At 44.1% G+C, this 16,681-nt stretch overlaps 1 protein-coding gene across 3 annotated transcripts in view; it reads right to left on the reverse strand.

Annotated features, from left to right (window-relative positions):
• The window catches only part of PRRC2C (proline rich coiled-coil 2C), a 98,219-nt gene that overhangs the window by 22,498 nt on the left and 59,040 nt on the right, over positions 1–16,681 (reverse strand). For all 3 annotated transcript variants that reach the window (XM_040360135.1, XM_040360136.1, XM_040360134.1), the window contains exons 17-26: positions 14,998–15,230; positions 14,159–14,310; positions 10,530–10,863; positions 9,117–9,199; positions 8,561–8,743; positions 6,403–6,654; positions 4,677–4,769; positions 4,402–4,503; positions 1,915–2,176; positions 1,612–1,812 (exon numbers count right to left, since the gene is read on the reverse strand). In XM_040360135.1, the coding sequence (XP_040216069.1) occupies positions 1,612–1,812; positions 1,915–2,176; positions 4,402–4,503; positions 4,677–4,769; positions 6,403–6,654; positions 8,561–8,743; positions 9,117–9,199; positions 10,530–10,863; positions 14,159–14,310; positions 14,998–15,230 (1,895 nt within the window). The remainder of the gene's footprint in view (positions 1–1,611; positions 1,813–1,914; positions 2,177–4,401; positions 4,504–4,676; positions 4,770–6,402; positions 6,655–8,560; positions 8,744–9,116; positions 9,200–10,529; positions 10,864–14,158; positions 14,311–14,997; positions 15,231–16,681) is intronic.

Below are 16,681 nucleotides of genomic sequence, written 5' to 3' on the forward strand. Positions count from 1 at the left end.
TTCCCCTGGATTTGTTCTGGATCTATTCTGGACTTGGCTTTTCTTCCACTTTGTGGAAAAATTTAAAGCGGGGGTTCACCCTTAGAGGGCACTTTTTCCCCTTAGATTCCTGCTCGTTTTGTCTAGGGGAATCGGCTATTTGTTTTAAAATATGTGCAGTACTTACCCGTTTACGAGATGCATCCTCTCCGTCGCTTCCGGGTATGGGCTGCGGGAATGGGCGTTCCTTCTTGATTGACAGTCTTCCGAGAGGCTTCCGACGGTCGCATCCATCGCGTCACGATTTTCCGAAAGAAGCCGAACGTCGGTGCGCAGGCGCAGTATAGAGCCGCACCGACGTTCGGCTTCTTTCGGCTACGAGTGACGCGATGGATGCGACCGTCGGAAGCCTCTCGGAAGACTGTCAATCAAGAAGGAACGCCCGCTCCCGAAGACCCATACCCGGAAGCGACGGAAGAAGATGCAGCTCGAAAACGGGTAAGTACTGCTCATATTTTAATACAAATAGCCGATTCCCCTAGACAAAACGAGCAGGAATCGAAGGGGAGAAAAAAAAAAATTTAATAAATGGGTGAACTCCCGCTTTAAGTGAAAAGATTATGCAGCGGACTAGTCTATTTTGCTGAAATTTCATTGCAGTAATTTAAAACGGTACTCCATAGTTTATATGGCCCCCACGTGCTTGTATGGATACCTGACATTACTGGGGAATGCTCCTAATGGACAGATGGAGTTCTGGGGTATTTCCTCCCAGATCTGGAGCAGGGCATCACTGAGCTCATGAACAGACTGAGGTGCAACCTGGTGGCATCAGATAGACTGAAAAATGATGTCCCAGAGGTGTGCTATTGGATTTAGGCCAGGTGAGCGTGGGGGCCATTCAATGGTATCAATAACTTCAACCTCCAGGAACTGGCTGCATATGCTCGCCACATGATGCCGGGCATTGTTGTGCACCAGGAGGAACTCAGGACCCACTGCACCAGTCAGTATATGGATTGTTTTGTCTGTACTAAGCTTTAGGCCAGGGGTTTCCAAACCTATGAAACATATTTTAGAGGGTGCGAATTGTGGACAGTGGGAATAGACAATGCTTTTGGCATTGGTGGGAGTAAACAATACAATAGGCTTGATGATCAGTGGGAGTAAAAATCACGTCACTGGCGTCCCACGTCACTGGCGTCCCACGTCACTGGCGTCCCACGTCACTGGCGTCCCACGTCACTGGCGTCCCACGTCACTGGCGTCCCACGTCACTGGCGTCAGCGGGAGGAAGAGTCCCACGTCACTGGCGTCAGCGGGAGGAAGAGTCCCACGTCACTGGCGTCAGCGGGAGGAAGAGTCCCACGTCACTGGCGTCAGCGGGAGGAAGAGTCCCACGTCACTGGCGTCAGTGGCATGCATCAGTGAAAGGGCTGGATAAAAGGCAAAGGGCTGCAATTTTTATTTGGTATGTGCACTGCTTTCCAGGCGACTTGGATCTGTCTAGTCCTAAAATAATGGCAGCAGTCTTCAAATAATATATTTATGCATCAGTGTCATTGCCTTTCAAATCAATTTCGCTCTCACGTTTACAAAGTGGGAAGAATCATTTAAATGAATTGAACTTACCAGCTGCAGCCTGAGAGACATACACCTGCTGACTCTGCTGCTGAGCCATGATAGACGGCATACAGTTGAGCTGAGAAAAGTGACTAGCAGAGGGCATGCTGTTGCTATGAAGTTGCTGTGGCTTCACCTTGCAGATATTTGGAGGGTCAGAAGTTGTGGTTGTTTTTGTGCTAAGTGAGGAGGTGGTATATGTTCCAGCTCCTACAGAAAAAGGGTAAAAACAGAATCTCCGTAAGAAATGTTACAGGATTAAGGCTAGATGGGAAAAAAAAAAAAAAAAAAAAAATCAGAACAATTACCTACCTGACAAAGAAGTTGTTGGTGTTACTGAAGCTACTGGGATGGGAGGAGGCATAGAGGAACTGGAAAAGGAATTGTAGGGTACGTTGCTTGAAGGAGGAGGAACAGAACTGCCACCATTTGTAGACACCCCCTTAACTCCATTGTTGACATTAGTGGGGGCTCCCATTGCAGATGTACTAGTGGGAGGCGCAACAGACGTAATGGGGGATCCTTTCTCTGCAAGACTTGGGGAGTTCTCCCATGCTTTGCGAGCCGACTCCATCTGTGGAAAGAGACAGTTTAACCATCCTTACTGGGTTGCTACATGTTAAAGTGATTGTAAACCTTGTAAAACTATCCAGTTTTAACCACTAGCCGACCAGCCACCGTCATTATACGGCGGCAGGTCGGCTCTCCTGGGCGAAAGCCCGTAGCTATACGTCCTATCGTATAGCCGCCACTAGGGGGCGCGTGCGCGCCGCCGGAGGCGCGCGCCCCCCGCTCGCCCCCGACTCCCGTGCGTGTGCCCGGCGGGCGCGATCGCCGCCGGGCACACGCGATCGCTCGTTACAGAGCGGGGACCGGGAGCTGTGTGTGTAAATACACAGCTCTCGGTCCTGTCAGCGGGGGAAATGCTGATTTTCTGTTCATACAATGTATGAACAGAAGATCAGTGTTTCCCCTAGTGAGGCCACCCCCCCCCCCCACAGTAAGAACACACAAGGGACATACTTAACCCCTTCCCCGCCCCCTAGTGTTAACCCCTTCACTGCCAGTGGCATTTTTATAGTAATCTAATGCATTTTTATAGCACTGATCGCTATAAAAATGCCAATGGTCCCATAAATTTGTCAAAAGTGTCCGAAGTGTCCGCCATAATGTCGCAGTAACGAAAAAAATCGCCGATCACCGCCATTACTAGTAAAAAAAATATATTAATAAAAATGCCATAAAAATACCCCCTATTTTGTAAACGCTATAACTTTTGCGCAAACCAATCAATAAACGCTTATTGCGATTTTTTTTACGAAAAATATGTAGAAGAATACGTATCGGCCTAAACTAAGGAAAAATTTTTTTTTATATATTTTTGGGGGATATTTATTACAGCAAAATGTAAAAAATATTATTTTTTTTTCAAAATTGTCGCTCTATTTTTGTTTATGGCGCAAAAAATAAAAACCGCAGAGGTGATCAAATACCACCAAAAGAAAGCTCTATTTGTGGGAAAAAAAGGACGCCAATTTTGTTTGGGAGCCACGTCGCACGACCGCGCAATTGTCAGTTAAAGCGTCGCAGTCCCGAATCGCAAAAAGTGCTCTGGTCTTTGACCAGCAATATGGTCCGGGGGTTAAGTAGTTAAATATAAATGAAAGACAAAACATTTGCGTATAGATGATAATCTAAAAATGGGGGGGTGGGAAGGTTTTCACATTCCCTCTGTTCTCAGTTACATAATAGCTGGGGGGGGGGGGCTTGAGAACTGACCACCATGTGTTCTCCTGCTTAGTGTGGTCCGTTTTTAATTGTAATGCAGAGGGACTGGCAGGATCACCAGGGATTTTACACAAAGGAAGCTATACCAACAGGAGGCTCATACAAGTTCATGGTACAGCAGCCACAGATCACGAAGATGAAATGTCGGGTATACATACTCTAAGCAACTTCAACAGTAATTTGTAAACAATGGACTGGTAAGTCAGCTACAAATACATTTCATCCTGCTCAGTATTAAAACTCATACAATCTCCCATCCTCCACAAAAATTGATATTCCTGGCGCCCAATTAAATTGTGAAGGGTAGACATTATCTGTAAACGCGAAGGCCTTGTATTTAAAGTTATGGATAGTCTCATCAACAGAGGGCAGCAGGGGAATGTCTATGGCCATTGTATGCAGATGTTTTGGAGAGTACAGTTCAGCCACTGACATGCCCATATCACCCATCCATAGCAAATTTACATAAGTAAATGGGCGCAGCAAACTTTCTCTAAATCCTTTACCCACCCTAGGACCAGGGTCTCCATTATGACTCTGAATCCAAATAGCTGGCATTAAAAGGGAGCTCCCCCACAATCTGTCGCCACCCCCCCATCCAGTGCCACATCTGGCACCTTTCAGGGGAAGTGGGCACTTGGTTTTGACAGTTCGACCCACCCCCTTCTTCCCCTGGCTTTGCATTAGAGAACTGGCTGTGAAGCCACAAGGTTTCCCTTTGAAGCAATGGCAGCACCCGAGAGCCGATGGAAAAATCCAGGATAATATAGAACTTGCAGAATAAAAACACAATATATCCATCTTATAGAACATTTGCATTGATCAATTTATAATTTAGCTATTGTGACAACCATCAATAAAAAACAAGGTAGTTTCTTACATGCTGTCGAGCATCAAGATTTTTTTTAAAAAGTAGGATGAATGAACACCTCCCCCTGCCAAAAAAAAAAAGTGACATAATTTGTCACTAAATTACCTTACAGCTCAGTGCAACATAATTATATATTATACCTTTAGTGTGAGGTCAACAGTAGCAGGAGATACAGGCGTTAGGCTCGGGGTCTGCTGAAGAGTCTCCCTCCGAGACAGAGGAAGAGTATGAGGAAGAGGTACCTGGAATACAATGAATGTTCATTACAACTCACATTTTGTACAGCTGTAGCAGGAATGATAAAACTGATCGCTTAGATAAACTTAACGAAAATCTCAAATAAATGTGTGTACCCAAACTATTGAGACAAGTGCTCATCTGAGATAAGGTACTGAAGATCAGAAATACAACTTACATTAGGCACCAAAGAAGATTCCATTTTAGAACTTCCTGAAGGTGCTGTATTCGGAAGGGCACTGGATGGGCTGGTATAATCTGTTACACTCTCCTAAAATTGCCAGGAGAAAAAAAATAAAAAATTAAAATGTAGGTAAAGGACATCGGTCACAAAATTAAAAGATTAAAGTAAACCTATAAAGACGGAAATAAGCGGGCTGCCATTGCTGAATTCCTGAAAATGCACAGTTGTCCATCTTTGCTGACCAATTTCAATATGTTGAGTCACTGAGCTAGATGTTTGCAGGAAAGCGAGAAGTCCTTAGCTTCATGCTTATTTCAGATTTTTTCATTACCGAGCCCGGTTCACACTGTGGCGATGTCAGAAATCGCATGCGATTCACACCCGCACTGCCAATCACATGTGATGTCTATGCAGTGCGAGTTCAGCTATACTATTGTATGGCTGAACTCGCGCATATATTATGCATAAATGCGCGCCCGCACTGGAATCGGATCACATGGGTGTTCTCACCCACGCGATCCGATTGCTACCTGAATCCACCGTTCACACTGCGATCTGTGATTCGTTCTGGGGGGGTTTCATTAACATTGTATTGGCACCTGCAGCAATTCAGAGGGCAGTGTGAACTGCCTGTGGGATAGATGCGATGACGGAACCAGCGCTAAAATCGCACTGGTTCCCGCATCATTACAGTGTGAACACAGGGTGAAGCAGCACGACAGCCATCTAACTGGCATTTTCAGAAGGAGAAGTGGGCAATGGAAATGTTCTAGCGCAGTGGTCATCAACCCTGTCCTCAGGGCCCACTAACAGGCCAGGTTTTATGTATTACCTTGGGGGAGATGCAGACTAGAATACTGCAATCGCTGAGCAAATGATATCACCTGTCATGTATCTTGCAAACCTGGCCTGTTAGTGGGCCCTGAGGACAGGGTTGATGACCACTGTTCTAGCGGAATGCTAAAAAACTTTGGACAGAATTATGTACTTTACATCTTCAAAGTACAGTCTATGCTGCTGTCTGCAATAAAGTAAATGCATGGCTAAAGTTCTTTTTTAGTGTGGATAGAACTGTAAAGGATGAAAACCTTCCCAGTTGGGGAAATTTCCCTTCACTTCCTGTCTAGAAGATACAACAGGAAGTTATAGGAAATCTCTGAAGTGATGTGAATTCCCCTCAGACTGTCAACATCATGGAAGAGATGTCGCCACTGGAAGTTGCTATGTGCAAACTGCCACCCTTACTGGTGCCACCTAGCAGAAAATAGACGTCGCTGGTCAGTGGCTTACCCATCTTTACCGGGTACAGTAGCCCCCTTTAAGCCCTCACTCACACTGAACGCAGCTTTGAAATAGTGCGACTTCATCTGAAATTGCATGAAAGTGCAACTTGAGACATCTGTGCTGCTTTATGCAGAGATGTCCATTAAATTTGCAGCCAAAAAGTAGTGCAGGAACTACTTTCGCAAGTCGGTGCGGAGTCATTACCGGCAAAAGGCTGCGACCTTATCATGCGTTTTGACCTGTCAAATCGCATGACAAATCGTTCCAATGTGAACGAGGGCCAACTCTGGCTTCAAACACCAACAAGCTGCAACACCTAGAACCGAAAGATGGTGTATTGTGCCCATTGGGAGTTTCTGCAGACCCATTTTAAAAAGCGTGCAAGAGAGAACTTAGAAGCATGAAAATCTCCATGCTTTGTATAAACATGACTTACCTTGGTGCTGGTTCCGAATTCTGGGGCAGACACAGAAAGTATGCTGGTGATTTCAGGGGTTACTTCTGGTATGACCTTACTCTCCTTTATTGGAACAGGTTCTGGCGTTCGAACTGTGGCTGGCATCTGTTTTTCTTGGGACTCTGGCTCAGACTGCTGCACCTCTTTAACTTTACGATTTTTAAGTGATCTTTCCTTACCAATTGGCCCTGGCTTGTATTCTTTACTCTGAATAACATTGATATCCTGGATCTGTAAAAAGGTATAAAAAAAGTGCTGCTCATCACGTGGTGTCATTATTAAAACAAAGCAGTGCTTTAAGACTGCTTAAAAATAACCAAAAAAAAATAAAAAAATCAAGCTATCAAGGTTGGTGAAATGAAAAAAAAAAATTGAATATTCAGTTTGCCTGTAAAATTATTTTCTTGAAATACTACACAGGACACAAGGTATCTTCGTCTCCATTATGACAGGGCTATACTGCCACCTTCAGGTGATTGCACACTTGCAAAAAAGACAGGAATTCCCTTCCAAGGTATAACCCAAGCATAGTTTTTTTGCGGCAAGCCATACACTACAAATGCAAAGCGGTGAGGATCCCTGTGCCTTGTAATGCAGGGCTCAAAATTTCAAGTCCTGAGCTACTAGCCAGGCCTCAAGGGTAACTCGCCACCAGTTGTCTTACCCAAACCCTACCCTGCCCCTAATCACACCCGCAAATTATCTCATGAAATTACACTTAAATGTTTTATGCAGAATTAAGTTATAAAAATAAATATTAACCGCAGCCGGCCCGCAATCCACCGACGCAGCCGGCCCGCAATCCACCGACGCAGCCGGCCCGCAATCCACCGACGCAGCCGGCCCGCAATCCACCGACGCAGCCGGCCCGCAATCCACCGACGCAGCCGGCCCGCAATCCACCGACGCAGCCGGCCCGCAATCCACCAATGCAGCGGAGGAGGGGAAGAGTATTGCCGGCCACCTAGGAACACCGCTGGAACAGTTTTCATTTCAATAGTAGTGTGTTCCCGCTACTCAGCGTCACATACAGCCCTGCCCCCTGGCCGGGGAACTTTAATACAAGACACTCGTCCCGGCGATCTGTCCATCAAAGTCCTGGGACCAGGGAACACGATTAAAATGAAAGCCGCTAGTGATATTCCCCACGCCTGCTCTCTCTTCCCCTCCACGAGCGCTGGGAGATGGATTCCCATACAACCCGCCTGCCATCTAAACAGGTGTCTGTTTAAAGTGATTGCAAACCCATAAAATAAAAAATAAAAAAAAAACACACATGTCATGTTTACCAGTTCTGTGCAAAACCATTGCACAGAGCAGCCCCAATCCCCCTCTTATAGGCTTCCTCCCCCACTAAGGCTACTGGCTCTTAATAGCAAGCCATTTGCTATGGGGGCACTCGTGTGGGCTCGCTCCTGAGCCACGCTTTGTCTCCCCCACTGACACACACACAGTGCTGCACGGCCCTGCCCCCCCCCCCCCCCACTCCCTTCTCACTGGCTGTAACAGAGAGCAGCCAATGACTCCTGCTGCTGTCTAATCCTATGAGAAGGGAGAGAAAGACGCGCTGCTCTTGTGCACAGCGCTGGATCAAGCTTGAGGTTAGTGAACTATGAGGAGTGGCTGCACTCAAGCATTTATTTTAATGCAGAGAATGCATTGAAAGTAAAAAAACTTCAGCCTTTGGAACCACTTTAAAGTGGTTAACCCTTTTTTCTAACTTTATGCTACAGGTAAGCCTATATGAAGGCTTACCTGTAGCTACCCAGGATAGCTCCCTAAACCTGAACAGTTTAGGAGATATCCCCCCCTGTGTCTGCATGTGTCAAAGTCATTGGCACATGCGCACTGGGGGAAACTGAAGCAATGGCACCCATGTGCCCTTGCTTCAGTCTTCGTGACGTTACCGGCGGCTCCCGTGCACATGCGCGGGAGTGACTTCATCGTGGCTCTGGCCAATCACAGCGCCGGAGCCGCGATACCTGGAAGTAACTCCGGGACTACATGTCGGCGGCCGGAGGGGAAGACGTGGACTGCTGCGGTGGCTTTGATCGGAGGCAAGTAATAGAAAAATCGAATCATAAATGGTATAAAAGACAAATAACCAGAGCAACTCATGCACTTTAAAAAAAATTACCTTCTGGGTCTTAATTGGTCCTGCTCTAGGCTGCTTTTGTCTCTGCTCTTTAGGTTCAGGAAGGTTTTCTGATGCTTTCTCAGAGAGGGATGGTGTACCCTCATCACTGCTACTTGATGCCGGGGCACCAAATTGAATAGAATCCATTGTCAAATCAACAGCATCTTGACTTGTTTTTGTAGGCTAAAGAGTAAGAAATAAGAATCACATTCAGCTTGGTTCAAACAATGCAGCAACGGAAAATCATAAAGTATATTGTGGCGTGGGATTGGAACACTGGTCAGATTGCTGTGTCCCCCATTAAGGAGAACCCAAATTTTGGGTCCCCAGAACAGTAATGGAGGAGAAATTTTCCAAAGGAATAGTTCTGGTGATCCTCTCACTTGGGATTTCCCTTGACTTCCTGTTTTGGCTATGGAACAAGGAGTGAAGAGAAATTCCCCCACAGATTGCGCAAAAGTAAATCAAAATAAAAAGACAGGTTTATAATATATCCAAAATGGAAAACGTTTTGCCTATAGTTTTACTTTAAGTGGCATTGAAAGTGATGACTTACCTCAGTGTTGGCATTTGGTACAAATCCTGTGAGGGGTTTATTCCAGGCACTTGATGATTGTGACTGAGGGTTAATGGGGCCCACTAGATACATAAACAAAACAAAAAATTAACATTTAAAAAATTGTAATAAATATTTAAAGCCCATTTAAAGTGATACTAAAGTATTATTTTTTTAACCACTTCCATACAGGGCACTTATAACACCCTCCCACCCAGACCAATTTTCAGCTTTCAGCGCTGTTGCACTTTGAATGACAATTGCGCGGTCATGCTACTCTGTACCCAAACTACATTTTTATCATTTTGTTCCCACAAATAGAGCTTTCTTTTGGTGGTATTTGATCACCTCTGGGATTTTTATTTTCTTCAAAAAAAAAAAAAAAAAATACCAAAAATGTTGAATTTTTTTTTTGGTTTCTGTTACAAAACATTGTAAATAAGTACGTTTTCTCCTTTACTGATGGGCACTGATGGTACTGCACTGACGGGCACTGATAAGGCGGCATGGATGGGCACTGATAGGTGGCACTAACGTATGTGTTGTACTAATGGATGCCAATCAGTGCCAAAAAATGCTTGCCAATCAGTGATGCCCATTGTGGGCCCTGATTGGCATCCATTGTGAGCACTGATTGGCATCCTTTTCTTGTGATTTTCATCCCTGGTGGTCTAGGGTGGCATACCTGTGGTGGGCATCCCTGGTGGTCTAGGGTGGCATACCTGTGGTGGGCATCCCTGGTGGTCTAGTGGCATCCCTGGTGGTCCAGTGCATCCTCGGGGGGGCTGCGCTGATAATCGATCAGCGCAAACCCCCCGTCAGAGGAGCAGCCGATCAGCTCTCCTCTACTCGCGTCTGACAGACGCGAGTGGGGAAAAGTCGATTACCGGCTTTTCCTGTTTACTGGTCCGGATGGCCGAGATACTCGTGCACATCACTAGATCGAGATGGGGCTCCGGTAAGTATTAGAGGGGGCTGCTGCACACAGAAGGCTTTTTTTATCTTAATACATAGCATGCATTATGAAAAATAAAAAACTCCAGAGTTTCAACCACTTTAAAAGCCCAGATTAAAGTATAAAACAAATTAGTAACACAAGGGCCATCAAATTGGAATCAATTTAAGCACCCAAATTGTATTTTAATATTCTGTCAGTCATGGATCGTTGGGTTGTCAGATCAAATATATTTTGGCCTCTGGAAGATGAAGGGAACACACCTTCAAATATTTCAGTTTCTGGCCTCATAATTGGTCAAATGTTAAAATTAGCGAATGTTGCAACTGCTCCACCCCGCAGATGTGTGCAGAGAGATGGGGGGATTTCTACATGGCATCATCAATGTCCCACTTAATCAAACACATAGGAAAAAAAAGTCATATTACAATAAAACATGACTTGTAGAGGACACTCACATTTCTTAGATATGTCATTTAAAACAATTGGAGCAGCCATCTTGTTTTCCCACAGCTCTGTTCCTAGTGCCGATGGTTGCGAAGGAGGTGGAGCTTTCACCGATCCAGGAAAATCTGAGCCATTTGTGGTTGGCTGGGACTGGACAGGTAATGGAGGCTGACCCGACGGCAATGATACAGGTACCGCCTGCGGTAATCCTTGTGCTGACAAGCCAGAAGACTGAGCTTGTAAAGCAGCTGCTTGTTGTTGCTGCTGCTGTTTCTTCACAAATCGAGGTGGAAGTTTGGAATTCTGACCCCTTCCTTTTTCACCAGAACCTTTTTTGTTCCACACCTACAAAATAAAAAATTTCAGATTGATCTGATCAATAAAATAAAATCATAGTAACATTAGCAAAATAAGACTTCCAACCCAAAAAAACAGGACTCTTGTAGTCAATGTAAAATCTTTTTCTTGGAGTCCATTGAGGGACTTCGACTTTTGAATTATATTAGTTACAGAAGAATTGGACACTGGCACAGGAAAACCTGCTCACAACTATTATACCTCAGTTTTGTAGCAAAGTAGTACTGAAAACATGAAAATATATACAGACAGGCGGGGGAACGCGTCAATCAACTCCAAGAAAAGTATTTGATGGCAAGAAGTCCTACAGTGAGGGAAAAAAGTATTCGATCCCCTGCTGATTTTGTATGTTTGCCCAACGACAAAGAAATGATCAGTTTATAATTTTAATGGTAGATTTTAACAGTGCGAGACAGAACAAAAAGGAAAAAAAAAAAAAAAAAAGTATTTCAATAAAGTTATAAATTGATTTGCATTTTAATGAGTGAGATAAGTATTTGACCCCTTTGCAAAACATGACTTGATAGTAAAACCCTTGTTGGCAATCACAGAGGTCAGAGGTTTCTTGTAGTTGGCCACCAGGTTTGCACACATCTCTGGAGGGATTTTGCCCCCACACCTCTTTGCAGATCCTCTCCAAGCCATTAAGGTTTTGAGGCTGACGTTTGTGGTAACTCAAACCTTCAGCTCCCTCCACATATTTTCTATGGGATTAAGGTCTGGGGACTGGCCAGGCCACGCTAGGACCTTAACGTGCTTCTTGAGCTTTGTGTTTCGAGTCATTGTCATGCTGGAATACCCATCCATGAACCATTTTCAATGCCCTGGCTGAGGGAAGGAGGTTCTCATCCAAGATTTGACGGTACATGAGCTTGTCAATCGCCCCTTTGGTGAAGTTGTCCTGTCCCCTTAGCAGAAAAACTCCCCCAAAGCATAATGTTTTTACCTCCATGTTTGACGGCGGAGATGGTGTTCTTGAGGTCATAGGCAGCATTCCTCCTCCTCCAAACACGGCAGGTTAAGTTGATGCCAAAGAGCTCGATTTTGGTCTCATCTGACCACAACAACACTTTCACCCAGTTCTCCTCTGAATCATTCAATGGGCTGTACATGGGCTTTGAGCAGGGGGACCTTGTGCACGCCACAGGATTTCAGTCCTTCGCGGCGTAGTGTGTTACCATCTGTTTTCCTGGTAAATATGGTCCCAGCTGCCTTGAAATCATTGACAAGATTGTCCCCTGTAGTTCTGGGCCGATTCCTCACTGTTCTCATGATCATTGAATCTCCACGAGGTGAGATCTTGCATGGAGCCCCAGACCAAAAGAAGATTGACAGTTATTTTGTTTTTCTGCCATTTGCAAATTTTTGTCACCCTCTCGCCAAGCTGCTTGGCGGTGGTGGTCTTGTTTTCAGCTACAATCTTCAAATTTTTGGCCATGTTGGAGAGATTGGAATCAGTTTCTGTGGACACAGGTGTATTTTATACAGGTAACAAGCGGAGATCAGGAGCACTCCCTAAGAGAGAGTGCTCCTAATCCCAGCTCGTTACCTGTATAGAAGACAACTGGGAGCCAGAAATCTTGGTAACCGATAGGGGATAAAATACTTATTTCACTCATATAAATGCAAATCGATTTATAACTTTTTTAAATGCATTTTCTGGATATTTTCGTTATTCTGTCTCTCTTAAAGCGGGAGTTCACCCCCAAATCAACTTTCTGACATTAGGTCCAGCATACTGCTAACATCTGCAGTATGCTTTTTTTTTTTTCTTCGCTACTTATCGTTTTATGAGCCCTTGTTATCCGGCTCTGAGCGGGGAATCCTGCGGGGAGTAGGCGTTCCTAAGCGAAGAGGAGTTGATTGACGGGCTGCTAAAGCGCGTCACGGCTTCCGAAAATACCCGAAGTGACACTAGAGCCTGCCGTGTAGAGCTGACTGCGCAGGCGCCGTAAACACCCGAGTGTTACCCGAGTGTATTTTCGGAAGCCGTGACGCGCTTTAGCCGACCGTCAATCAACTCCTCTTCACTTAGGAACGCCTATACCCGGAAGCGATCCCCGCTCGGAGCCGGATAACAAGGGCTCATAAAACGATAAGTAGCGAAAAAAAAAAAAACAGCATACTGCAGATGTTAGTATGCTGGAACTAATGTCAGAAAGTTGATTTGGGGGTGAACTCTCGCTTTAAAATAAACTTACCATTAAGAATTATAGACTGATAATGATCAGTGGGCAAACTTACAAATTCAGCAGGGGATCAAATACTTTTTTCCCCTCACTGTATAGTGAATACAATTTCCGGTGCAACACCAAATGTGTCAAGACCACTTAAAAAAAAAATGTGTAAAAAATAAAATAAAAAAAGCCTCCAAGTTTACTAGATATTGCTGCAAATCACTAAACTGTATTCCCATATCAAACCATGACTGAATAACTTAAATAGCATAGCACAACATTAATTCATCATATGACGACATAATGTTGTGTAACTCAGTTATTCACGTAAAATAAAAAGTCCTATTTTCTCTTATTTCCGGGTCACACCAAGTGAAGAATGCCTTCTGTGCCCGATACTGGACCTTACTGGAAGTAACCTTCCTAATTGTTAGCATGCCAGCCAGAGATTGATTTCCCAAAGCTGATTTAGACTATAAAGTCTGGTCAACGGGTCTGTGTCTTCATCAGTGCAGCCATAACGCATTCACCTTCCCATATCCAATTTTTCTAAAACTCAAGTCTCTGGAGTAATAAGAAAGCAGAAGGCGCATGACAAACCCAACCACAGCATTTTGCAATCTTCTTTCTAATTATCACCACAGACACTCAATTGGTACACAAAGCTGTGTTATCCTGTTCTGTTAGAGAGAAGGATGATGGGAAAAAAATAAAATGGGAAAATTTCCCTAGTAAAGCCCGTCACTGAAAATAAGCCATATAATGCAAGCCAAGAACAAAAAGTTGCCTCTGTTGCAAATACCACCTACAGTCTCAGCATGAAACAGAGGATACCTCAGCCCTCAACAGCGGGTTATAGAGACAGAAACATAAAAACTACCCAAGCTTTTCACAATACAACAAAGGTAAAAGACACAGGATATAGCCAGGTGAAAGGCTGTAGTAAAGGCTGCTCCAAAAAACTCATCTGAAGCGGATGAGATAGAGCAAATTGTGGACAATGTAGAGTGCATACAATACTAAGGAATCCACAGTAGTAAGTTGTCAGTCTGGCTGCAGCTTTAATTTATGTCTGTAAACTATTAATCTTGATTGATAAGCTTTACCTGCACAGTTTGCTCTTCTTTCTTTCTACGCTCTTCATCTTGTAACCGCTTTTGCTGCTTTTTAGATACTACTTCAGTGAAACCATCATTGAGGTTAGATTGAGAATCCTCAAGTGTCGTTACTTCGGGATGATCATCTATTATTACTACACCTTACGGAAAACACAAAATAGGTTATTCTTAATATTTAACAAAAAAAGGGAAGGATGTTGAAAAAGTTTTAAAGATATAAAACATGCATAAAAGTAAGCTGATAATTCACCTTATCTACATAAAAATAAAAAAAATGCCAGTCATTTAATGGCTTATAAAAAGGTTTTCTTTTGGAATCAAATGGTTTATTCTTATTAAAAATATGTTTTCCACAATACAATTGCAATATGTTACAAAAGGCTTTATTTACAGATGGGAAAAGACGAAAGCAAAGGAGAAGCAGATGACACCGTATGGTACAATGCTAAAAACAGGCAATATGAGCACCATAAGAAGAGGTCAGGACCACACCCCCAATGAGCCACGAGGAGTAATATGGGGGAAATAGAATATAAGAATAATTGCACCTATAAATAAGTCACAAGACCAAGGAATCATATGGGGGCACGTGCAGGGATAGGATCAACCACCAGTTGAGGATCAGGATCAGATGATACAGTTTTTATATGGCAATTATTTCTGATTTTATAACATTTCCCTGGACATCCTCGTGCATGCATGTAAATCAGTAAGGGAGACTAGCATTAATATTATTCTTCCACTCCACCAAGGTAGGGTAGGTAGATACACTTTAGCTTAAGAAAACAGTTAAAGTAGGTTACGAGTTTGTTCTGAAAACGACATACTTGCATAATTGTTCAGGTCAAACTGCGATAAAGCATCCACCTTCTCCTTAGGCTTTTTCACGACCAGCTTGGCATCATCTTTCTTTTTGCCAGAAGAATCTTTCATGGACTTTGATGTAGTGACACCTCCATCATCTGAATGTTGGTGATAACCGTGATAGTGGTGATTGTGGACAGAGCCGCTGCCTCCGGATGAATCTGTTGCATTCATGCCAGGTATGTCATCTATAAGACTGATTGATGAACAGAAAATTGTTAACTGTGCAAATGCATTGAAGATACAAAATGACTACGCAAATATGTTTTATTAGTTTGCTTTAGCCCTCATTCACATCGGGCCAATTTGACATGCCAAACCGGAGCCTATTTCCAGCAATGGCACCGTCCGAATCGGTGCAACGGCACCCTTCGAATTGACGCGGTGCCACACCGATTCCCAAAAGTAGTTCCTGCACTACTTTTGGCAACTTCGGGGGCGATTTCAATAGACATCTGTGCATGAACCTGTAACCGAGGTCTTTCAAATCGCCCCTGAACTCGCACTGAAATGTGAGTTCAGCTGAACATGCACAATCTGAAAGCCACCCTCAGTGTAAACGAGGGCTTAGCCTGGGTTCACACTAGTGTGCATGTGATGTCTGTGCAATACATGTATGGCTGAACATGCACTGGATTCATATGGAAAGGGAGCAGGAATCACTCTTTCCCCACACTGGAAACGGATCGCATGTGTGTTCACACCCATGCGATCAGATTCCTGTCCAAACTCACAGTTTGCACTGCGACCAGATCTAGGGGTGTCATTGCCTTTGTACCGACACCCACATCGGTTTGCAGAGGGCAGTGTGAACTGCCTGAGAGAGAGATGCAATGCTGGAACCGGCACTGGAATTGCGCTGGTTCCCGCATTGCAATAGTGTGAACCCAGGTTTAAAGTGTAAGTTCAGGCAAAAACAAACTCACTCCAAACCTGCTCTCCGTCACATTCTAAACTTAATATTTCAAGCCCTGTAAAGCAAAAATTGATGTACTTGCCTATTCTGCAGCCAGTCTGGTTTCCAGTAGCGGAAGCTCTGTGCAGGAGAGGACTGACAACGGCTGTGAAGCGACACCACCCATAGACTTACTATGGGGCTTCCGTTATCAGCTGCCTCTCTTGCACATGCCACACTGAAGACACTGCTGACAGCTGATGCTGGGACCGGATCGGCTGCAGAATATGCAAGTATAGCATTTTTTGCATTACAGGGTTAGATCGATTAGGTTTAGAATAAAGAAGAGAGCAGGTTTAGTTAGGTTTTTCCTGAAAGTACAAATTAAGGAGACTGCTGCACTATATGTTATTGGAAAAGAAGATTCACATCCAAAACTACATGTGTTATACAAGTAGGGAAAAGTGCAGATGACCAAGAAATTGGAACGTGCGGACAGACATCGAAGATGTATTCCCCTTGTCTCAGAGAGGCAATTACAGACCTTGTGCATTCCATGTAAAATTTGGAATTTTTAAGATATTTAAGACATTTTTAATTCAGAATTTGATGTATACCCCTGTTGGCTTTGGGTACTGTAAACCGGTTTGAACAGAATCCTTTGAACCCGTCTTGCGGAGGTAATGGCTACTCCATAAAACAAGTGATGGTTCAGAACAGTCTGCAAAAGCAGCGAGGATGGAGAATTTTGA

This window comes from Rana temporaria, chromosome 7, assembly GCF_905171775.1.
Source record: "Rana temporaria chromosome 7, aRanTem1.1, whole genome shotgun sequence".
NCBI classification, from domain to species: Eukaryota; Metazoa; Chordata; class Amphibia; order Anura; family Ranidae; genus Rana; species Rana temporaria.